This window comes from Ochlerotatus camptorhynchus, unplaced genomic scaffold, assembly GCF_037179485.1.
Source record: "Ochlerotatus camptorhynchus isolate MF236.1 unplaced genomic scaffold, CSIRO-AGI_Acam_v1.1 ptg000452l, whole genome shotgun sequence".
NCBI lineage: Eukaryota > Metazoa > Arthropoda > Insecta > Diptera > Culicidae > Ochlerotatus > Ochlerotatus camptorhynchus.
The window spans coordinates 46,358-67,285 of record NW_027040938.1 but is presented as its reverse complement, the minus strand read 5'-3'; the positions used below and the strand labels follow the sequence as shown (position 1 = coordinate 67,285).

The 20,928-nt window shown below is 36.4% G+C and overlaps 1 protein-coding gene across 2 annotated transcripts in view; it reads left to right on the top strand.

Moving 5' to 3' along the window:
* Positions 1-20,928, top strand: part of LOC135712008 (probable methylthioribulose-1-phosphate dehydratase) — a 67,606-nt gene that overhangs the window by 329 nt on the left and 46,349 nt on the right. The window contains exons 2-4 of one of the 2 annotated variants that reach the window (XM_065234975.1): positions 19,415-19,438; positions 19,638-19,732; positions 19,794-19,907. In XM_065234975.1, the coding sequence (XP_065091047.1) occupies positions 19,415-19,438; positions 19,638-19,732; positions 19,794-19,907 (233 nt within the window). The remainder of the gene's footprint in view (positions 1-19,414; positions 19,439-19,637; positions 19,733-19,793; positions 19,908-20,928) is intronic. The other variant, XM_065234976.1, reaches the window with a different exon arrangement.

Here is a 20,928-nt window from a genome sequence, read left to right as displayed (position 1 = left end):
AACTTTACGAAAGGGTAACTAACTAGATAAGGTTCGTTCTCATATCAGCAAATATATATCCGCACCCGAAAAAAAACATACTGTTCAGATTCGCAACAACAAACAGTGGTGGTACGGGAAAGGTCCTGTTCCCATACTATGCTGTCAATAGTCTCGTACATGTGTTAGGGATCATCGATCAGCCAATCAAATCGATATAGCTTAAAATCGAAGTTCGTTAGTATTGTGTTTCGATTTTTGTTTTTAGGCAGGCAATGTTTTCTGGTGTTTTAGATTTTTTTTAAAAGGATCTTATGGCTTTTGATGTCATAAGTTCTGATATGTTTAATTTTTTTATTTATTTATTTATACAATACAAGAATAATAGCACAAGTAATCTACTAATGATTTTCAAAGTATATGCTACTATTACACTACCGATGTACCTATTAACCTAACTGAAGTAGTTGCTGCATAAGTTTTTGAATGTTGTTAAACTTCTTGCTGTCCTCGGTAGTTCATTCCATAATCGAATCGAACGATAGCGCATCGATTCACTTGAAAAATGTGTCGAGCATCTTGGAATAATTAAAACATTTGACCTAGAAGATTGTGAGTTAATAAAGAAGTTTCGAAGATATATCGGGCTTTCGTTTAAAATTTTAAAAGTTTGAATACACAATCTAAGTTTCATGTAGTAGACGAAATCGTAGCCGAGTAATAAATTAGAAAAATTAGAAATGTGATCGTATTTCCGCAGGTCGGTATCTGGTAACGGCATTAAATATCAAGTTTAATTTCTTTGTATTTGTCTTAGAAGTTAAGAATATCCCCGTACAAAAATAACGGAACGATCAAGGATCTAGCCAGCTGAAGTCTGATATGTTGAGGCGTGGAGTGACGCAACAAAACTAGGGAGTGTAGCGTACAATAAACTTGAGCATTCCAGTTGAGGTTGCAATCCATTACAATACCAGGATTTTTAATTGTGTCAGAATATATAATGATATCACCACCCACTTTAACTAATGGGATATCCTGAATACCAGTCCGTTTTGATCTAAAAATAATAGTTTGTGTTTTTGCCCTGTTCAAAATAAGACCATTAGTTTCACACCATTTTAAGATATATTCTATATCACTATTTAATAATGATATAGTTTCAGAAATATTATTCAATTTGCCAGAGATGTAAAGTTGACAGTCATCGTAATTTGATTGAATGTTATTAAATTCAACATAATGTGATCGGCCAGCCAAATATGATTCAATTAAATTCACTGAGGAATTACCAATTTTAAAACAACTAGCGAGTTTATTGCAGAGTTTCCGATGATCAATTTAATCAAAAGCTTTGCTGAAATCTAAGAGCGCCATAACGGTTAACATTTTGTTATCAAGAGCATTTCTTAAATCGTCTTCAATTTTTATAAGAGCTGTAATCGTGCTGCAGTTCTTACGATATCCAGATTGTAAAGAACATAGCAGATTATGATTATTATGATATTCGTTTAGTTGTTTGGATACAATTGATTTAAAAATTGGCGTTAAAATGATTGCAGTCAGATTCAGAACTCAAGAGCGCAAATCAACAACAATCAGGAAGAAAAAGGCATGGAAAATCATTTCAATAGACGAGTTCACGGCCAATGAAATCAACCCAAATTAAAGTTTACTCGTAGTCGCATAAAGTGCAGGAACTCAGCGATGAGTAAATTTGCCTCATGTTTTCCTGTGGAAAACCTAAAAAATCTGCCGGAAAATGAGGAAAATTTTACTCAGTCTTGGAATGGTGCCAGTAGAATGAGAGAATCCGATTGATGATTGATTAGATTTTCTCATATTTGGGATTTTATTCCTGGAAAAACCTGGAAAACTTGAGGCAAATTTACTCATTGCAGAGGTGCTGCACGTTTTTGCGATTTATGAGTAAGCTGAACTCAAATTTGGGTTGATCTCATTGGCCGTGTGCATGGATGGATTTGAGTCCACTCACTCGAGAAAAAATCATTATTCATGAACATTTATGGCGATAAGCTCTAACTCCGGTTAACTTTTAATACCGTCCCTGTTTGGAAGATCTGCAAAATATTTGCTTAAAGTCGTGTTGATTAACTCTGTTGTCGACAGCAAAGCAGCTGGACATTTTTGATCGGGATTTAATCTGAGGAGCTTACATTACTCTGATAATATGAACTATTCCCATTTTGCTTGAAATTTAATCAATTTGACATTAAACTCAGTTTAATCATATCGAATGATTAAAAATTAATCCTCTCTTGCTAAAAAATAAGCATCTGATATTAATCCCAGTTAAATCATGATTGGCGAGATTGTAGATTATCTTTTGACGTAGAACTACGTCTTTGTCGACTATACTGGGGTGTAAATCAAAAAATATGTATGGTGAAATAGTGTTAGGTTTTGAACGATTATAACTTTGTCGTTTATAAATGAAATTGAAATCCAAATACGCCAATCGATAGGATATTACTTTACGGATCTGCTGAAATAAATAGTTCAAAAATTTCCATAAAAAAAAACTTTTGAAAAATGTGCAAATGATAATTTGCTCAATGTTTTCTGAAATAAACCCACCTTAATAAAAATTGTATGGTTAATTTGCTTAACGACGTGTTCTGGGTATCATCCAAACCATTTGTGGAATAGTTCAATGATTAGGGTTATCGTTCGTTTATTGTTATTTTTTATTAGGGCAGTCATCATAATCGAGTATCATTTGGATGCACATCGTTCTGTTTGAACCTAAAAATATATAAAACTGCGCTGATGTCGTGCCTCTGCTCATTACCGCTTCGGATGGCGTGGCGTTGGGTCCTACAAGCAGGAGCAAGTTAGCGGTTAATGTGGTGTTTACATCTATGCGGATTTGCTAGCGCTAGTGTAAGCAGTGTGTAAAAAGTAGGCAGCTTAATGTAATCAGGGCATCAGAGTCTACCAGCATGTTAGTACACTAGGGCTCGCAAATAAGCATAGATGTAAACACCCCTAGAGGTGGATCACGGCATGATCACCTTGACAACCCGCCATGGGGTCCAAGGGGACTGGCTTCAACTAGATAAAAAATCGGATATTATTTAACAAAACACCCCCCCCCCTCCTTCCCATCATCCCATACACTAACAACCTGAAAGTGAACAAATTACAATTAAGTAAAATTAATTCCATAAATGTTTTACCCGGTTCTGCCCAGAGAGCCAAAACATTCAAATTAGAGAAAAAATTCGCTCACGATGATGATTGTGATTTTATCAACAACATATCTGGTGCCTCTATATATGTCATTCGATTAACATCCGAAGTCCATCCTTTTTTTACATATTGTATGTATGTAAGTAGCCACCATCCTAGCTTGGGTCTTGCCCTGCATGCGGCTCCACTCAACAGCAAGATCAAATTCCGTCATCATTCTGAATTCAACATACTGCTGTATGAAGGGTCAAAAAGGGTTGGACGGGCCCGTAAGCAGAGGCACTTACGCGAAACCCGCGGGAATAAGAGAATCTCCTTCCAACAATATGATCCAACAAAATGTATAACGAAATTCGCAATACATGCTAAGCTTTCCATGGGATGGTTTGTTTAAGAAGAGCGCGTCAAATTCATTGCAACTGTTGGAGTGAAATGTAACTATCTAAAATGACAGTACACATTCCCTCCTAGACTCCGGTTGGCACTCCACTCCATTGTCCAGTTACAACTTCAATGATGCCCTGATGCTCCCTCCCCTCCCAGTATTTATTGGAATTTACATTATGAATTTATATATAATCATGTAATATATAATGAATATAAAATATGTAGTAAAATGAAAAATATAATAAAAAATAAAGATGTTTTACAAAATACAAATAACCTAGATTATTGGGTCCTATACACACACTTTTTGTTTTATGTGCCATCCTTTTTTTACATATTCTACACAAAAGATATTTTCTGCCCCGCCCCATTCATAAAAAAAACGGCGGGAAATTCTATCAGGGGCGGAGCTAAGAAAGTATTTTTTGAGCAGAATATGTAAAACAAGATGGACTTCGAATGTTAATCTAATTGCACATAAGAGGTAGCAGATATGTTTTACAGTCAGTTGGATGCGAAGGATCGTCAAGCAGACGGTTCTCCGAAACGACCCAAGACCGCTGCAGAGAGAGTTCGGTGTTATCAAGCCTTCGGTTTGTTTACAATTTCTTACGCGCGCATCAACATGATTTTCTGTATATTTTCCTAGTCACAACTTTCTTAAACAGAGAGCATAGAGGAAATAGATCAATTCTCATGTGATTTGAGGCATCACACAATGGATTTTGATCAAAGTCTAAAACGCTATCCAGACTGGAGAGTTATAACATGTTATAACGGTTGTCAAATAATTGCAACACAGAAACCACCATCAAGATAGCGCTATAACATGTTATAACTCTGTAGTCTGAACGTACTATAAAACTGGTTACTTCCCAAGGGGTTTCCGGAATGTGGCCAGCTTGATCCTGACTATTCCTTACAATTGCCATTGAACAGGTTGTTGAATTTTAATGTAATTAAATGATTTTTGACCATATTCAGAAACTGGCCACTTCTCTGGGGGATCGAAACATGGCCAGGTGCGGCCAATGTGGTACTAGGCCCCCCAAATGACTACCATTCAACTAGCTTTTTTTTTTTTTTGGGTATTAAGCTGGAGCTGCGTGTCAGCTTAGTTTTCAAGACTTGACCAATTTGAATAAATTTTGCTTCTATCTTTGACAATACAGCAGAAGGCCTAGCCTATGTTGGCAGCTTGAACACTGGATTCCGTGTGTATTGTTTCAAGATAGTTATAGAAAAAATGCTGTGACGTGTGCGCGTAGATACATCCGCGTAGTAAACCGATTGAATAAGTAAATCCGTTTGGAACGAAATATCTAAACTATGTAAGTTACGAAAACCGAGCAAATTACGAAAGCCGTGCGAGACAACCGAAGCGAGAAAAAAGGCTTATTATCATTTAAAGAGTGCCACCAAAATAAATTTGATAGCCTATGTTGGCAAGTTGATTAATTTTGATTTCCGCCCTAAATATTCTACTTATTTTACTGTTGAGCTTTGTTTCAATTTAGTTATTTTACCGCACGTATCAATCATTTCAAGATTTCGCGACCGTACCGAACAAATTATATACAACAGAAGCTCAAAAAAAAACTTTTGGTGAGCTCTACCGCATTGCGAATCACTTCTGCATAAGCTCCGTAGACGTGGGCGCGTTGATTCCGACAGCCGACAGCCAAAAGTTTAAAAGTTATTAATTGTCACATACCTCTACTTTACTTATTTCCTAAACTATTCCTCTCCTTGTTAATCTGCTTAATGCTATTGGTCTGCTTGCGTTTTCTTTTTAAAATTCAAGGTTAAATAAGAAGATTTATTCTCCAACTTTATAGATTAGTTGCCTCCCTCAGCGGACCCCCACATCCTAATTCTTTTATTAATCTACTTAATGTCATTAGACTTTCTGAAGTTTCTTATTTAAGTTCATTTGATGATTATGATATCTCATTAGTCTAATTTAATGAATTATTAACAGCTCTAATTCACCTAATCAATCAAAACCCAGGCTTTATGAAGTACCTGCACTTGTGCTTGTAATCTAAAATTAAACGTGTTTCAAGTACTTTTGATTTAAGCCTATACCTATTTATTATATCTTAGTTCGACCCAGGTAACACCTTCATTTGACTAAAATGCTTCATTTTGAAGTTAGTTTCCTAACTGATTTTTAAATTATATAGGTTATATGCTCCAACTATGCTCACACGCTTCCAGTATGTCGCACCACAAAAATACGTATGGGTATGTCACAATAGAAGCACGCCACAGTGGAAATCCCGAGCCATAGTTCAAACACTTATTCCAAATCAAAATAAAGCACATATAAGATTAGTTACAATACCTTGTACAAAAAATTATGTTTAACATTGTTTCCTGAGTAATACTTCGATGAAAACAACAATGAAAGCTTGTCACGCAAATAGAAGGAGCACCGTTGGGCACTTTCTGAAATATTTCAATAGTATAATTCCCTTGCAAACCCAAATAAATCTATCTGCGTAAAAATAAATAAAATAAGAGTGATTTGCGGCAAAATCCGCCAGTATCACACCCAACGTCAGTGCCTATACGTAAGCGTACTACGACGCGGCTCTCAATCAAAGGAGTAACAAGTGTGATACTATCACTGCTGGACTAGATCTTTGGTTCTCTCATGCAGTGGTTTATCAGAGAGGGGAAGCTTAGTAATCCCCATTGCCTGCCCATTGCGCCATTCTATCGCGGCATGAGCCAGCAACACCGGCCCCAAACATACCGTCTCCAACACTCCACTATAAAGCATGAAATTAAGTCCACCCACCAACAGCAAGGTGCAAAAACTAGCCAAGGGGAGGGACTACCATTCAACTAGTTTTTTAATTATAATGTGATTTGAGGTGTCACATGATAAGTTTTATTCGTTTGATTTGATGATCGTCGTAATTAGCCTCATAACGGCGCCGATGGTGTAGTGGTAAGCGTGATTACCTCTCACCCCAGCAGGCCTGGGTTCAATCCCAGTTGACGCCGCCGGGATGTTCTGAGGCATAACATCTCTGATCACGCCTTCCTTCGGATGGGAAGTAAAGCTCATGTGTTGATGGGTCGATAGGTAGGGTCCAGGTGTGGGAGCTGCCTTCCTGGCACGTCGGTAGCATTGGTGCTCAGCACGGAAAACAAGATAGACGGAAAAAAACAAACCAAAGTAATTAGCCTCATGCCTCATATAAACCGCAGCATGTACCGATCAAATTTCCGGAACCGGTTGACCGATTCCAAAAAATCGCGGCTGTTGATCGGTTTATTTAGCGGCTGTTGATTGGTTTATGATACTCGGTCCTGCGGACACTTAAGCATACAAATGTTACTTTATATAATAGGTCCAACCATGATGCATTTTTAGGTCCAACCATGATTCAAATTCATTGCTTAATAAAAATGTTCCTATTAGAGAACATAATGGATAATTATTAGAAAATAGAATGGTAAACTTTTTCACCAAACACACATTTTTCATGTCCATATATGCATAGGAAAAATCCATTACCCTTCACTAGGGCAAGTTGAAACGCGTGGGGAAGTTGAAACGGTAGATGGATCTGTTAGCGGAAGTGAATAAACATTGAAATTATTTCTAATATAGTAGTTTGCAGTAGCACATAATGCCTCCAAAAATAATTACAGTGAATATCGCTAAGAGATACACGCAACGTTTCAACTTACTCCGGTGTACCTTAACTATGATGCTTACTATCAAAACATTGAACAGGTGTAGAACCTGTATACAAGATTTGCTCTGACTTTGAAATTCAAGAACTGATTCCCCCTAATTTCAATTAATGTTGTATTAAACACCTACTAATTGGAAATCAGACGTTTGATTTGAGAATAAAAGTCACAGTATTCTATTTTGCATCATTCTACGAACACGCTGTAAACTACATAATGATGATGCATGATAATTTTATGTTAGGGTTGTCCTTCGTTATATCAACCGGTATAACTACTTGACTAGCCTATTGGTCTCAATCAAATCGATCAACGTACCCCATTCTAGTCGATATTCTAGTACTACACTATGTTTGTTTTGATTCGCTATAAAGGTTGAAAGATAAAACGAGGGGTTAGTGGATTTTCCTATGTTTCGAGGGGTGCATCGATTACCTTGGGACCGAAGAAAGTACCAGAGCTGAGCCAAAAAGTTGAGCACGTTTCTTCGAGACCTTCTAGTCTAAGAGTTACCTCTATGGTTATACCCCTTCCTCCCCTACTTCGCTGACATATGAACCAACATTTTGTTCAATATTGAAAGTACCGTCTTCTGATTCTTTTGAAGACTGCCTGTTGCGTTATCATAAAATGCAACCTTCAATCTTTTCTGCTACAGAGACCTAATTTGAAACCAATGATGGAGCTACTGAAAAAAATTAACGTATTTTTTGGCAATTGTTTTATCTCACAACATGCATTGCGTCTTTTTGAACTATACTGGGGTGCTACTCCAATATATATAACGGCTTGTTTAGGACCCCACATTTAAATTTTAATAATTTATTACATTCCACAAAAATACATGAACAAACATTACACCATAACCGAAACATTGTAATACTTGAAAAATTTAAGATAAAGTATAGACGAGTGCACGGATGGATTTGAGTTCACTCGCTCGGCAAAAAGTGACACAACAGCGGGGCCCTGTTTACTTAAAATGAACACATGAATAATACTCACGTAACATTTGAACCGGGTCTATCAACTTATGTACACAAAACTTGTTAAGCCTTTTTCGCGGGAACCGAATACGCTCACGCAAACTAACAACACCATCGGGCAGAGGAAATTCTCCCCTTCCCAATAGTGCTCTTGGTTTGCGTGGGCGTACTTCGGTTCTCGTGAAAAGGACCTAGCAAATTATTTACAAAAGTTGATAGGCCCTTTTCAAATGCTACGCGAGCATTATTCATGTGTTCATTTTTAGTAAACAGGGCCCCGCTGTTGTGTCAAAAAAAATTCAGTAGATGAACTAAAGTTCACCCGTGCACTCGTCTATAATAGTCAAAAATGCATTACATACATCACGTAGTTCTGCGTCATACCAACAATCAATACGAAACAAACGATTTTAAATTGGCTCGCTACTTGACTAGCCTATTGGTCCCAAGCAAACAATTAACGTACCCCATTCTAGTTGAAATTCTAGTACTACACAATGTTTGTTTTGATTCGCTATGAAAGTTTGACAGATAAAATGAGGGGTTTGTGGATTTTCTTATGTTTCGAGGGGTGAATCGATTAGCTTGGGACCGAAGAGAGTACCAGAGCTGAGCCAAAAAGTTGAGCACATTTCTTCGGGACTTTCTGGTCTTAGAGTTACCTCTATGGTCATACTGCGGTCGTGTCTAGAAAACAACCCTTTAATATTTTTTGAATAAATTTTTATCATTTTTGATTCTATTTTAATAATTTTTGAATGAATTTTAATCTCTTTTTTTGGCTATATATCAGTATTGAAAAAGAATAAATTTTAATACTGGAAATATTATTTCGATTTTAATCATGCATGACTACTGCCGAAGTAATCATGGCTCGGACTCAATAAGGTGAAGCGGGAATCTGCATACTTTTTAAGCTTTTTTGATTTAATTTATCTTTGAGTGTAGTGTTCATGATTAGTTAACATTGCCCGCAGCTTGTGCTATTTTTCCTCGAGTGAGTGAACACAAATCCATTGACCTGTGCACGGGTGAACTTTAGTTGTTCATCTACTGAAAAAGAAATTGACACAACAGCGGGGCCCTGTTTACTAAAAATGAACACATGAATAATGCTCGCGGTAACATTTCAAAATAGCCTATCAACTTTTGTAAATAATTTGCTAGGTCCTTTTCACGAGATCCGAAGTACGCTCACGAAAACCCAGAGCATTGTCGGGAAGAGGAGAATTTCTCCTACCCGCTGGTGTTGTTAGTTTGCGTGGGCGTATTCGGTTCGCGCGAAAAAGGCTTAATAAGTTTTGTGTACAAAAGTTGATATGCCGTTTCAAATGTTACGCGAGTATTATTCTTGTGTTCATTTTTAGTAAACAAGGCCCCGCTGTTGTGTCACTTTTTGTCGAGTGAGTGAACTTAAATCCATCCGTGCACTCGTCTATCCGTGCATTCATTTACATTCATTTGCGCATTTACATTCATTCAACGCTGTCCAGACTGGAGAGTTATAACATGTTATAACGGTTGTCAAATAATTGCAACACAGAAACCAACATCAAGATAGCACTATAACTTTTCTCACCAGAATTCAAGCTGAACATTGCATTAGGTCCTAATTAACATTGAACGATTCTCTTCGTCGACTTTCTCTTTCGTTAATAACTTGAGCACATAACTGTTTCTTGTTGTGTTTGTCATATTAGATGCTAGATAAAAGCTTCTTTTATCGATCTGTGTGCCGAAAATACCTGAGAATATATTTACATGGCCGTGGGAATACAAAGAGAAAGTCGACGAATAGAATCTGTCAATGTTACTTAGGACCTAATGCAATGTTCAGCTTGAATTCTGCAAAATAATGTAGGGGAAATGGATGTAATGTCTGCCTAACCCGACCAACCGTTCGTGAAACTTCTTCAAAGTTCTTTATACAGAAATAAAGATTAATGTCGGCAATTCTTTACTTTAAATTTTCTATGTTTTCGATTTACACATTTAAAAATCTTTATTGATCGATACTTACCCGAAAAAAATAACAACAAAAATACATTAAAAAACAATGTAACAATAAGACGAAAATTATTGTCTTAACAATGATTTATATTGTTACGTCTACAATAAATTAACCTTGATTTATGTTGTACAAAACAATAAATTTCCTGGTAAATGGAAAATTTACAATAAAAAAGGGGGGTTGTTAAGTATCTTAACAATGAAATTTTCGTGATTTTCCCATATAATTTTTTTTCAATAACATTATATATTATTGTTATTTTACTGTTGGTTGGTGAATTTATTGATTAAAAAAAATAACAGTGTACTTTAGAGTGTATGTGTTGGCTTGACAGATCTACTTTATCGACTTTAAAAATAAATCGAAAAAATAAAACATTGCCGCGGGAAGGGAAGGGGTGGTATGTCTGTTACGGGTGGTCCTTTTTTTTTACTGGATATGGATCGAGATTCGATCCGGAACTTTTGAGAAATGCAGGCCAACTCCCCTGCGCTCGATATCTCTAGGTCACGTCTCCTTGGTGGTTGAGCGTCGTTGATAAGTTAATGCATTCGACTGGAGAGAATCGCCCATGAAATATGCTTCCACCTGAGAGTTCCTTCCTGACATCTTCAAGTGGTGGAATTTTTTATTATTATTGTATGATTATTGACTGCACGGAAAAGGTCTCCATTAAGCTTTAGAGAGGGTCTAGGATAAGAGATGAGCGGACGCGGACTGGCTGGTTTTGAGCCAAACGAACTGTCAAAGCAAGAGCCATACGAGCAGCGCCTATCTTGATTACATGGGCAGTGTTGCTGACCCTCTCATAGTATCATGCTTCAATCAGATTTATTTTTATTGTTCGTGAAGTAACCCACAATGAAAATACACCAATATTTAATGTAACAACAATTTTTATTGTAATAGAGTTGTTCATTATTGTCCATGATCGAATCATGTTAACAATAAAATAAATTAAAAATACGATAAAAATCATTGTAACAACATTTTATTATGTAAATTCATTGTACAGCTAGGTAGCAGTTTTGCCGTTTTCGGAAGAGTACAACATTATAACAATCATTTTTATTGTCGACAATAAATATTAATGTTAGAGCATTGTTTCCACTGAAAATTTCACTGTAATTTTTTTTTCGGGTACATTTAAGATTATTTCTTCATCGGTTATATGATAGTAATCTTTAAACGTGCCATCAAATATATTATATTAACAATATGATCCACTCTTTCGCTTAGCTGGCGAACCGAATTTTTAGCGATGAAAGCACCTCTGTGGCCAAAAAGGCTACCAATGTATTTGTTTATCGTCACGAGGGGTAAACCAAATGAAAATTTGTTTAATATTTCAAATGAATGTATTTCAGTATTTTATTTTATTTGATGACAACAGTGACATGTCAGACAAATTGTAACATACACAATGTAATTAATGAAAATAATTTGACTCTTACTTTTGTAATAAGTGCTATATTCGCACCCCTCGATTGTAATTGTTTGTTGATTGTTGCTGACCTTTTTCAACGCTAGATGGTGCATGAAGCAATATTTTGCGGGTCGCCATTGCAACATTTGGAAAAGGCATGAATGGATCATATTGTTAATATGATATATTTGGTGCCATACTAAATTTCTTTTAATTTCTATATGTCACATGGACTTTAGTATTCTTTACAAATATTCATCAATAAATATTTAAATACACTGATATCATCGTAACTTTGAACTTTGACAAAGAAAAACAAAGATTGCCATCGATGCACATTTATAATCTCCTTGCTATCGATTTGCATCGCTGGTTAAAGAGAGTTCCAGACACACCAGGTGACAGATGGCAATGTTTATATTATTTATCGACATATTCGGCATTTCATCGAAAGAAGCAATCTGCCGGTAAATGAACGAGAAGACCGATGGCCGCGACGCAGCAAATGTTTACCATTGTAGTTCTTCAAGTTTACGTAGGGTAAATTATGGCTTCGGCACCCATTGACTGTTTTCGGCAACCGAAATTGAAACGTTAATTTCGCAGTATTTTCCCATCAAAACTCTTCGCTGAATGTATTAAGCCGATTCCTTAACTTTTCAGCTTCAATCAGATTACATTTTTACGACTGTGCAATCCTGTTATGCCATATTTTTCTTTAAATTAAATATACACACTACAAAATACGGCTGATTTCGAGTTGCCGATAATAGAACAGCTGGTTAACACGCAGTTCAAATGGAAAGGGTGCCGAAGAAAAAGAGACTGCCGACAATAGTCACACTCACCTGAGAAGTTTGGAGCGTTGTAAAAACATATTCAACCCGTTTTGATCAATTCTGTCGATTGGAATGGGTAGAACAGCAAGCAGCAGATAAATGTCAACAAACAAACCTGTCATGTATGTGTGTGACGCTGAGAAATCGCTAATAGAAGTTCGGACGCTGCTTAGACTGACGAGAATACGTAAATTCCCCTATATATATTTAATAACCCGTGATAGCATGCGTGGTGGGATTCTCGGCATTTGAAACCCAATGACGAAAATGGATACCTTTTTGACCTCTATTACACCTATATGGCTGACTGGTTGATGGTTATGACAAATAAATTTATATAAATATTGAATTCATGTATGAAAAGATTTACAGAAATTTCAATACACCACATACTAGAGTGTGTTTGCCTGTCGTTGATAAGCTCATCAACAGCAGCCGTGGACCCGAGGATTAGCAACCAACAACGAAATCAGTACACCCCAGATGGCATGGGATCGAAACTAGAAATTATGCGATAAAAAAAATCACAAATAAAATCAGCAGTTGAGTATCGATATTTTGATTTTACAACAGAAATCGATATTTTGATCTGGCAACACAATCGATATTTTAACATTGATAACGATTGGTAGCAATATTTTGAGAAAGATCTTTATAAACGATTCACGATTAGACTTTTAGCATCTTTACAATTATTCATGAAATGGTGACGATCGCTATCGATTTTTCTTTTGAATGGCTTTGAAGATCGATGTATAGAAAATTAAAGAAAATTAACAAAATGGTTGGTCGGGAAACGCCGCTAATTTGGGTCCATACGTAAATTCAGCAATCGACTAAATTTTCAATAGCAACCAAAATTAGTCATTAGTACCGTCCCAATGACGCGTTCATCTAGATAAAATTGATAAATAGCAGATTTTTAGCGATGGGCCCAAACTTAGATTCGGATCTAAGATTGGGCCCATCGCTAAAAATCTGCTATTTATCAATTTTATCTAGATGAACGCGTCATAGGCCAACATTAGAGTCATTTCCCCTTTGTAGCTTTTGTATGTTTTGATATTAGTTACAACTTTTGTGAAAAACCTACCACCCAACAGAACTCACCATTGTTTTTCAGTGAATGTAAATTACATTAATTGAAAAACTAAGTTCGTCATGCATAAGAGATACAGATTTGAATTATTCACAAAGTAGTAAATATCGAAAGCTTCATACACAATTTTAAGGAATAGTGTAAATGAAAAAAGGCGAATTAATTCAAATAAAGTCACGAAATGAATGTAAATGTTTACCTCTTTTCATCTCTTTGATGTTGAATTGTGTGTTTAAGTTTTGAGTCGCGAAAACTGCGGTCGGGGTCAGTTCAATGAAAATAATTAGGCTTTTTGAAAAACAACTCCTAAACTATAGTGAGTGCACGGGTGAACTTTTGTTGATCTACTGAAAAAAAAAATTTGACACAACAGTGGGGCCCTGTTTACTAAAAATAAATACATGAATAATGCTTGCGTAACATTTGAAAAGGGCCTATCAAAGTTTTGAAAACAATTTTCTAGAACCGAAGTACGTCCACGCAAACCAAGAGCACTAAAGGAGAGTTGTTAGTTTGCGTAGGGGTAGTCGGTTCGCGCGAAAAGGGCTTAACAAGTTTTGTGTACAAAAGTTGATAGGCCCGTTTCAAATGTTACGCGAGTATTATTCATTGTTTATTTTCAGTAAACATGGTTCCGCTGTTGTGTCACTTTTTGTGGAGTGAGTGACCCTAATAAAAATTGTTTGGTTAAATTGCTCAACGACGTGTATCATCCAAACCATTGGTGGAATAGTTCAATCATGTGGTTTATCGTTCCCTAATTGTATTTTTTATTAGGGGAACTCAAGTCCATCCGTGCACTCGTCTATTAGATTTTGCACCGTCGGGGTTAGACATAATAGTATAGTACGTTATATATAGTACGTTCAGACTACACTGAACCAATATGACATATTCCTGTTATGTGGAAGTCTAATAAATTTGCGCTATAAGATAATCCAATGAATATGATATGATTGAAAATGTGTCAGGTAAATTCTATATGAATATCTGATACATTTACAATGCTGATAAATTGGTAACTTTTATATGATCGTCATATGATAAATGAAAATCGGTCAAATTATAATAATAAACTGAAATGGATTTGAAACCCATAAGCATAAGCTTTACTTTTCACCACCACAATATAATATATGTGTCATAAATCAATCGAAGTAAAGTTTATGTGAAATTCACATGAAATTTACTTCTTCTTTTGACACATATATTTAATCGATTTCTTAAAATAAACATCAGGCAGTGGGAGCTTTCACAGTTGTTTCTTTTTTTTATTGTAGCTGATTTGGGATTCGATCCAGAACTGTGTTGAGGTGTGATGCTTTCGGTGTCTGCGCTCGATTCCACTGGGCCACGGCTGATTTCAATATTGAGCTCGTTCAATTAGCATGAAGTAAGAACAGCTCTCCCGACATGGAATGTAGTGCAACGTTATGCTCGAGTGAAGAAAAATAGCACTAACAAATTTATGCTCCGTTTCGGTGGTGTCGTGTATTCAAATCTTTCTTAATGCTCCTGTGTGCAATAAAACAACGACTACATTATATGAGTTCATGGAACTGGTTCATGAAGTTTGAGTACTAGTGCTGGAATCTGAATTAGCCGTGCACACTAAGATTTTGTTTCCGTGTTCTGTTCGGTAGATTTTACCGAAATCAGAACAACTGAACATTCGGTAAAACTTTGACCTTCATTTTAAAGGCAATTGAATTTGAAAATAGTTTCAAAACATGTTCAACCTTGTTTAAATGATCAAATCTTGTAATTTTAGTAGAGATTTAGTTTCAAAGTAGCTTTTACCGAACAGCTCAGCTGTTCGGCGATAATTTCTAAGTGTGTGTGGAAGGCTTGCAATTAGAATCTTAGCAAAGTAAATATTGCAGTAAAATCATTTTTTCAATCACAATACATTCTTTTCCGGAACCCCTTATCTTATGGAACAATAACAAACAAGGATTATTCAATACAGTATCATTGTTGTTAGCTATATTTATTTCGACTTATCATTTTAATGAGTGTACGATAACATCGTTGAAAATTGTTTCAATAATTTATGAAGAACAATCATGTAAGATGTATTTTGTTGGGAGCGATCCCAGAAAACCATGCCAAAACAAATGTTTGCTGTTGGATTTCTTAAAAGGCAAATGTATATGACTGGGATAGATCTGTTTACAATCTTTAAACGTCCGAAATCAAAGGAAGCTATTACAATGAGATATAAAGGTTTTCCTATACTACAAAGTTAAATGACTGTCCAATAGTTTCTACATGTCTGTTTACACGCGACATATCAATAAACGTCAAAAATGGTTAAAAGCAACTCCAATAAAATAAACATAATTATCTTATAAGATATATCTTTTAGTGATTTTTGATTAGTCATCATGAAAACAGGTATATTTTACTGACTTTTCTCATAGTGCAAACTTATAGGATTTTCCATTAGTTTCTAGATGTCTGTTCCCACCAGTTTTTCACCATGAAATATATCAGACAATATTCATAAACATCTTACCTATTGCTAACCACACTCGAAGCAAAGTATTATCAAGTACTAAGTATGTGAAATTACGATAGAAATCATTCCATATCGCAGTCATAGTTCTTAAGTGATAATCCAATGGAATCTATCAATCATCACATAGAATGAATAAATCTGCTGTCATTCCTATGTTATAAGATGGATCCAATAAACGGTACATGTCGATTTGTTTCAGTGTACAGAGTTATAACATGTCAGGCATAACATTTGATAACGGCACAAAAGCATTTTTAAACAAACTTTCTAAGGCCCTTTACACGGGAACCAAAGTACGCCCACGCAAACCAATACCACTTTCGGAAAGATGATAGTTGCCCCTATCCGATGATGTTGTTGGTTTGCGTGGGCGTACTTTGGTTCACGTGTAAAGGGCCTTAGAAAATTTGTTTACAAATGCTTTTGTGCCGTTATCAAATGATATGCCTGACATGTTGCCTACGCGCCTGCCACTGGGCTGGGTTTCTGTGTTGCAATTATTTGACAACCGTTATAACATGTTATAACTTCTCAATCTGGACAGTTCAGTGATACCATAGAGGTAACTCTAAGACCACTGGGTCCCGAAGAAAATCATTATTATTTTTGGCTCACTCAGTACCAGAACAACGGTCCCAAGCAGTCCCAAGCTATTTCACTCACTCCTGCATGTTCTGCATGAATCCACACACCCCTGATGTTATCTGTCAAACTTTCATAGCGAATCAAAACAAACATAGTGTAGTAATAGAATTTCAACTAGAATAGGGTACGTTAATCGTTTGCTTGGGACCAATAGGCTACTAAAGTGGTGAGCCAATTTAAAATCGTTCGTTTCGTATTGATTGTTGGTGATACTGTTTACAAGTAAAGCCCTCTAGTTAAAGTATGGACGACTGCCACCACAAAACTGAAAAAAGCTGTTCCAAGAATCGAGCAAAGCGGTGCATTTTGACGGTTCGATTGGAACTGAGAGGTAGCTCATCGATTCTTCCGGTTCGCCTCCTAGCATCGTGCTATAAGGTACCAGGCGATAACCAGGGTAGTTGATCGATAGCTCGATGACGTCATTTCGTTGGTGTCTGCAATGGGGAATTCTCATAGCAGGCGTTGACGATGGGACGTTGTCGAGTTGTTGAATAGCAACTATCGTGGTAACTCACCGATTACCTGTCGATCTACCAAATTTTGAAAGACGTCTGCATTGAATTGTCTCATATAATAATATTCCGCCCACTATATCACAAGAAATTGCAAGTAGCTGAGTGGAATGGAGATAAGTTAAGCATTGGGTACAGGACCAAGTCTCCCCTGGGTGGGTTGCATGGCTGGGTAGTCAAAGTCTTCCATTCGTTAGTCATTTCAGGTGGATTAGAACAGGTTTAGGTTTAAGGTGGGCGTTGGCCAGATTTGGATTTTTCAGATGTAATCCTGGATAGGACCCTGTCATTGAACGTCGCGTGAAAGTGGAACTTAATGAAGGCCTAAGTACTTTTTCGTAGTTTTTAGTTTTCGGATTTGAAAGATCGTCGGTTACAGTGGCCTGCTTACTGAGCAGAAAAACGCGGTCCCAGGTCCTTACATATCAAAGAGATTTATGGTAAAATCGCTTGTGTATCGTGTATTTTGCGAAACTCGTTGTTGTCGTTGGTTCCGGGTTTGAATGGATACACAAATTTGAGCAACGGTATTATGTGATATGAGGGGCTCGGTGGCCTTAGAGCAACCGTTTTTGCTTACTGAGCAGAACATCATGAGTCTAATCTCAGGCCCATCCACATTCAAGATTCGTCAATCGTTTTATTTGTTAATATGACTACATGGTAATAACAGCAACTCGGTGATTAAAAAGGTGCTCGTCTGCCTAGTGGCAAACGTTTTTGCTTACTGAGCAGAAGACCGTGGGTTTAGTCCCAAGCTCCTTCGCGTTATATGATCGTTAAGACATCAATTCAGCTTATCGTTTACCAAAACGAACCCTGCTGCAAACCCAACCCTCTTATCCAACATCCCAGTGATTCCTCGTGGCATTGCAGAGGTGTTCTCGGCTTCCATCAAAGCGAGTGTCATGTCAACACAATCCTTCCCATTCCTTTCTTGACCTGTGTTCGGGCGCGGCCGGCGCTGGTATTGCCTAATTTAAGATCACCAGTTTTTACACATTGAGGATGATTGCTAGTCCCAAGCATCGTCTATTGGTTCTCTGTGTAATTACAGCTGATCTGGCAGTAACAGAGTAGCAACCGTTGGCGGTCAATCAAGCTCAAGCTCAAGCTCAAGCTCGATTGGAACAACTTTTGAAAGACGTTCATACTTTTACTATAGGGCTTTATTTACAAGCACTTAGCATTTTTTTTTCGAAAAAAAAAATATTTTAAATTGTACGAATTTTAATTTGAAAATTATCGATGAAATGCGCAATGAAAGGATGTTGCTCGCGGACATATGTATTGCAGAAGTGTGGTTTACACCTCACTTCAGTCTGAAAAATTATCGAGAAAATCTATCCAAGAAAAAATTAACTAAGCACACGTACTACGTACGTCCACAGTACTACTGAACTGCCATCCGATTGAGGTTAACCCCGGCGGTGCAAACCCTGAGGTAAAACCTTATTGGTTTCGGTAGCTTTTTTATGCTTCACATACAGTGGAGTTCTTCTTTGAACATACAATTTATGAAAATAATGTTACAAAATACCTTCTGTTTATTCGGATTCTTCCGCATGTATTTAAATTAGTAAATAAACAATAACTGGCACAGAGAGATAAGAGCTAGATGCAATAGGTACAATAGGTATGTATGTTTGGTATGTAATGTAAATTTTCATAATAGTATGCTTCAAGCTTCAATAAATTGCAATAGCAGTCCTGTCTTGAAAATCTTGTCATGTGAATCGTGGTAACAAATGAAGTCGATGCCAACCAAAGTAAAACAGATCTTCAAAATAGGACTGGTAATTCTCCTTGAAGCATACCACCATCAATGTTGCATCTATATTATGTTATGCTTTATAGTAACAGAACAGGCATCGCTGAGCGCGTTCATATCGTCTTATGTATTTACTCTTCTCGTGTAGAATCAATATCGATTTATTTCAAATCGAGGTACCTGAACTAAATTAACTTTCTTCTTTCTTTTTGTTTCTTTTTACTCATTCCTTTGATACCGCCCCACGAAATATACACGTACATAAAATCCACATACTTAAAAACAACCGTGTGCGTGTTTTCTTTTAGATTTATGATAACGTTATAAATAAGGTAATTCCTCTATCCCTTTAATAGATGATAATTTCAATACATACATTTTAGCATTCAAAGCAATTAATATTTCTTTACAAAGAATGTACTATCACTGTAATGTGATGTCGTTTCAAATTGGTTGATCTTTTTTAGTAATCAATTAGAACCGATAAAATGATTAAAACTAAGTAAGATAATATTAGAAATGTTATTGTAGGAACATCCCAGAAAATTGATTCCAGAACTGTGCAAGCAATTCTATAATCTTGGATGGGTCACTGGTACGGGCGGAGGCATCAGCATCAAACTTGAGTATGATCCTAGCATGTATCTCGGGTTATAACACAATTAAACCTTTTTATTTTGTCAACAGTGATGAAATCTACATTGCACCGTCTGGAGTACAGAAGGAACGCATTCAACCAGATGACTTGTTCATCCAGAACATTGACGGAGATGACTTACAGCTACCGCCGGATTACAAAAAGTAAGTTAGTGTTAAATGAGGGATCCTCGAGTTTTAGGAAAAAGTCTGCAGCCCAATCTTTACAATATTTCCCTGATAAAAACTTTTACGTTAATTTTCGATGGCTACATTGAGGAAAATAGACCTAAGAATTTCATAAGTCTCAAGCGTTGAAAGGCGAGTGGTCATCAACGCGAACCATAACTTGACCTTACAAAAGTGGTTAAAACTGGTTTATAATCCCTGCTAAAATTTAACTGAAACGGTTATTGAACTTTACATGAACGTTTATGGGATAAAGTTTTAACATTATGTAGGGTTAATGTCCCTAATGTCGGCCTAAGTGTTCCTAATCTTGAGCCCATACATAAATTTCGAAGGAGAGTATTTTTTTTAATATTTTCCACTAGCAACATTAATTATCCATTTGTATTGTCCTGATGACGCATTGTTCTAAGAAAAAAAAAATTAAGAACAGGAGATTTTTATCGTTGGGCCCAATCTTTAGAGCCAACAAGAACCATTGTGGATTTTAGGAGCTGGACTTTACAAATAATGGGTTGTTAAGAACCATTACCATTCGAAATTCTTGTTTTCTCCATACATGTTGGCACATAGAACTATATAAGAACCTTTTTATTTATGGTTCTAGAACTTTAATGGAAATGGTTATGGATGTCAGTAACTTCATAATATGACTTTGTAATCAAACCGGCTATCTGTCGTGCAAAGTAAACAATCCTTACGATGCTATGAAAGCTCCACGAAAAGTATTGCATTTCAATATAAAATATAATCGAATAAAATGATCATAAACCCGCAATGACCGAGAATTTGTAATATTTGTTGTTTTGATAGATAATAATTACTAGAAATATTCAAAGGATTTCTTTTTTTTAATGATCACAGTGGCAGCATACACTTGCTTAAACTCTACACTGGACCCCTTTTATTGATAATTTTTGCTTCTATGAGCCTTTATTTTAAATCAACATACAGACGTTCCTAGGCTATGGTGCCCGTTTGGTCACTGTTGTTTTTG